The following is a 3,222-nucleotide window of genomic DNA, read 5'->3' as shown; positions in this document are numbered from 1 at the left end:
ATCCCACTCATCCTCTTCCTCTGATAAAACTCTGACCAGTACTGATAAAGTCTTTCTTCATAAAAGCCTAGAGGCCTTTGGGGGGGAGTGCTTGAAAAAGAAGGGGACAAAGGAGAACTGATATGAAGAGGATTTTCCAGTCCGTTTCGGGTTGTTGGTCCAGAAAGATGCCACAGTTCCTGCTTCTCACCTGCCTCTTCATCACAGTCACCCCTGTGTCACCAATGGGTGAGTCTCGTGTCAAGCACTTGGCACAAATGCATTTTTTGTCGTTACAGTTTGCTATTATGTATAGATTATTATGAATTAGATCCAGTACCTTAAATATTGGTTGTAGACTTGTGTAAAAACAAGGATAACCTATGAAATTTTTTTAAAAATATATTTTCAGACAATTTCTGTTATATATTCCATTTAGCCTCTTGCCTGGACACCCAAATTTCCAGAAACAGGCCATATGCAGCAGCTTTCCACAAGTTAAATATTTCCTGGAGAATGTGTAGAAGGAATTATAACCTCTTTATAGTCTAGGCACTTTTATAGTCCAAACTTTTAAGAACTACAAAAAAAGAGATGATTTTTAGAGTTGAGGATGGGGTGGGGGTTGTTTTCTAATGAATGTAAGGCACTGAAAGCTCCGTCCTCCAGAGGGCATGATCTGGATAAACTAAGCCCACTGGTCTTAACATCTGAAAATAGGACATTCTGCACAAGCCCCGTCCTTCCCACTCTCTTTTTGGGCTCATTCTCCTAGTACCTCCAGTATCCTCTCCTTTTGCCCCCATATCTTCACCTTTCCCCAAACCTTTCGCCCCAGTTCTTCCAGAACTTCTAGGGCCAAAAGCGTAGGATAAAGCAGAAGATAAAGAGGGAGACTTTGGGGGTTGGCTCTGGGAGAGAAGGAGAAAAGAGCGAAAAGAAGACAGAGGGCGGGAAAGGAGAGGAGTTGGGGAACGGGGAGGCAGAGAGGTGAGTAAGAAGGACAAACAATGAGGGAGAAGTAAGGACGGGGGCCATTCCGGTGGAAAGGCGGGCCACCCCAGGGTTGCTGGGCTAGACCTCCGGGTGAAAGGCTGGGACGCAGACTCTGCCCTCTGCTGCGCTGCGCGGGGTGGCCAGTGGAGGGAGCCGCAGGGACGGACGGCTGGCACCGCGCTGGCTGGCGGGAGTCCTAGTAACCCGCTGAGGATCCTCTGGCAGGCCGATGACCGAAAGGAATCAACCGAGCAGTGCTTTTTAAACCCTTCCGTTGAGGAGTACATATCAGCAGTTTAGGATCAAAACTGAGACTGAAAAGGACATTTAACACTGGTGCCCAGATGATTAAAGGATTCAATTAAATTCATTCATTAAAGGGGGCTGAAGTGGAATGGGCACATTTACTATCAGAACATACAGAATGCTTAACTTTTAAAAAGTCAGAAAATATCCAGTGGTTAACTTTTTACAAACATACACACACACACACACACACGTATATTTCTAATTTATTTATAAAAGACAGTGAATAGATTTCTCCTCTTTGCACTCTATGTCCCTATAGCAGGAGAGGAAGTGAGCTTTACTAGCTTGAGAAATGATGGTTCACTTTAAGGAAAAACTTTGTAAACCATGAAAGTTATTGAGAAAGGTTTGGAAGTTTCTGTAGAAGCCATTAAAAGTTGAGTATCTAACCATTTCTTATAAAATTAGAGCCAGAGAGATGAAGCAAATAGTTCTATGAATTTATAATCACCTGTGAAATTGCTCTGGAAATCTTACGTGGTATGCGTGCCACAGCTGGGAGAGCAGAGGAGAGAAGTTTTCTCTTCTGAGAGGAGAGAGGGTCTGAGGACTTTTGTTCCCCTCAAAGGACATGACACTACAGTCTGGGGCTCAGTTGAGATACCCCAGGGACATTTTAAAGAATTAAGAGGGCTGCTCTTGGAGCCCTGCAAGTGTGTTCTTTCCAGAAAATGTAATATCCCTCTTTATTTCTTGTCCCAGACTGTCATGTTCTCACAGCGGCCATTGGCACTTGGCTATATCCTCCCTCCTCTGCATGTGACTGAAGTTTTGAGAGTCCACTTGATTTTGAAATGTGAATTGGGAAATTGGGGAATCCACAACATTTTCTAGGCTATTTAGGTTTGATGATCATGGTCCATCTACATTTAATTACTGTGCAGTATTTGCCGATACTGAATTTCCCTTCTACGAGATGTGTTGACCCTAATGTGAATTCTCTGCCTACACTATCGTTAGTCTCACATGCATTAGGAACGATAATACTCTATCCACTGCTGCTTCCTAGAGCTTTTTATTTTCACAGATTCTTCATAAACTCTTAAATTTACCAACATTAATATATTAATTCATGAGTGCCCAAAGTCCGGAGAGGAGAATGGAGGAGAAGGGATTACAGCGTGGCCATTATCCTCTCCCTCCCTCCCCACTGCTTGGAGGGTTTCCTTTCTCTCTGTCTCTGTCTCTCTGGTGAGCACACACACCTTATAACAAAAATCTCTCTCAAAAAAAGTTGTATATGTGATTTATGCAGTTTTAAAAAAATTTTGTCACAGGGCTTTTATACTCACTGGATGAGGAGACAAAGAGGAAAAAACAATAAAGTTGAGAAAGCACACCCGCCCCACCCCCCATGGGGCATGGTAACACTGCAATCGCTTTTCCTCCATTTCTCCTTTCAAGATTTTGGGCACACACACACATTCATTCATACAGCATGTTTTTCTTTTTCTTTTTTTTTTCTTTTTTCTTTTTCTTTTTTTTTTTGCTATAGGGCATGTGCACTCACCAGAAAGACAGAGAGAGACAGAGAGACAGAAAGCCAGAAATCACCCTCCAGGGGGCTTGGCCACACACCACAATTCCTTCTCCTCCATTATCCTCACAGGATCTTGGGCACGCATGCAGATGCACCTGGCTTGAGTTTAAGCCATGGGATCTGGGACTCAAACCGCAGTCAACGACATGGGAATCCAGCGACATAGCCATTATGCCAACTGCTGGTTTTCAAGCCATAGAATGTGGTTTGAAAAACAAATCGTGCAGTCAATCGTGAGGGATCCAGATGCCCTAACCATCAACCCATGTGTTGGCCCCAATTTATGCACTTTTAAAAGTGCTTGTTTAAAGGAACCAGCAGTTAGCATAATGGCTATGTTGCTGGGCTCCCACGTAGTCGACAGCAGTTCTCGTCCCGGCCCCAGTGGGTTAAAACTC

At 43.8% G+C, this 3,222-nt stretch overlaps 1 protein-coding gene across 1 annotated transcript in view; it reads left to right on the top strand.

Moving 5' to 3' along the window:
• The window catches only part of OIT3 (oncoprotein induced transcript 3), a 31,847-nt gene continuing 28,625 nt past the window's right edge, over positions 1-3,222 (top strand). Inside the window, exon 1 of the mRNA XM_006170079.3 lies at positions 1-228. Coding sequence (XP_006170141.1) covers positions 123-228 — 106 coding nt within the window. The 5' untranslated portion in view covers positions 1-122. The remainder of the gene's footprint in view (positions 229-3,222) is intronic.

This window comes from Tupaia chinensis, unplaced genomic scaffold (assembly GCF_000334495.1).
Source record: "Tupaia chinensis unplaced genomic scaffold, TupChi_1.0 Scaffold148012_1, whole genome shotgun sequence".
NCBI classification, from domain to species: domain Eukaryota; kingdom Metazoa; phylum Chordata; class Mammalia; order Scandentia; family Tupaiidae; genus Tupaia; species Tupaia belangeri.
This window is presented reverse-complemented; position numbering and strand designations above follow the sequence as displayed.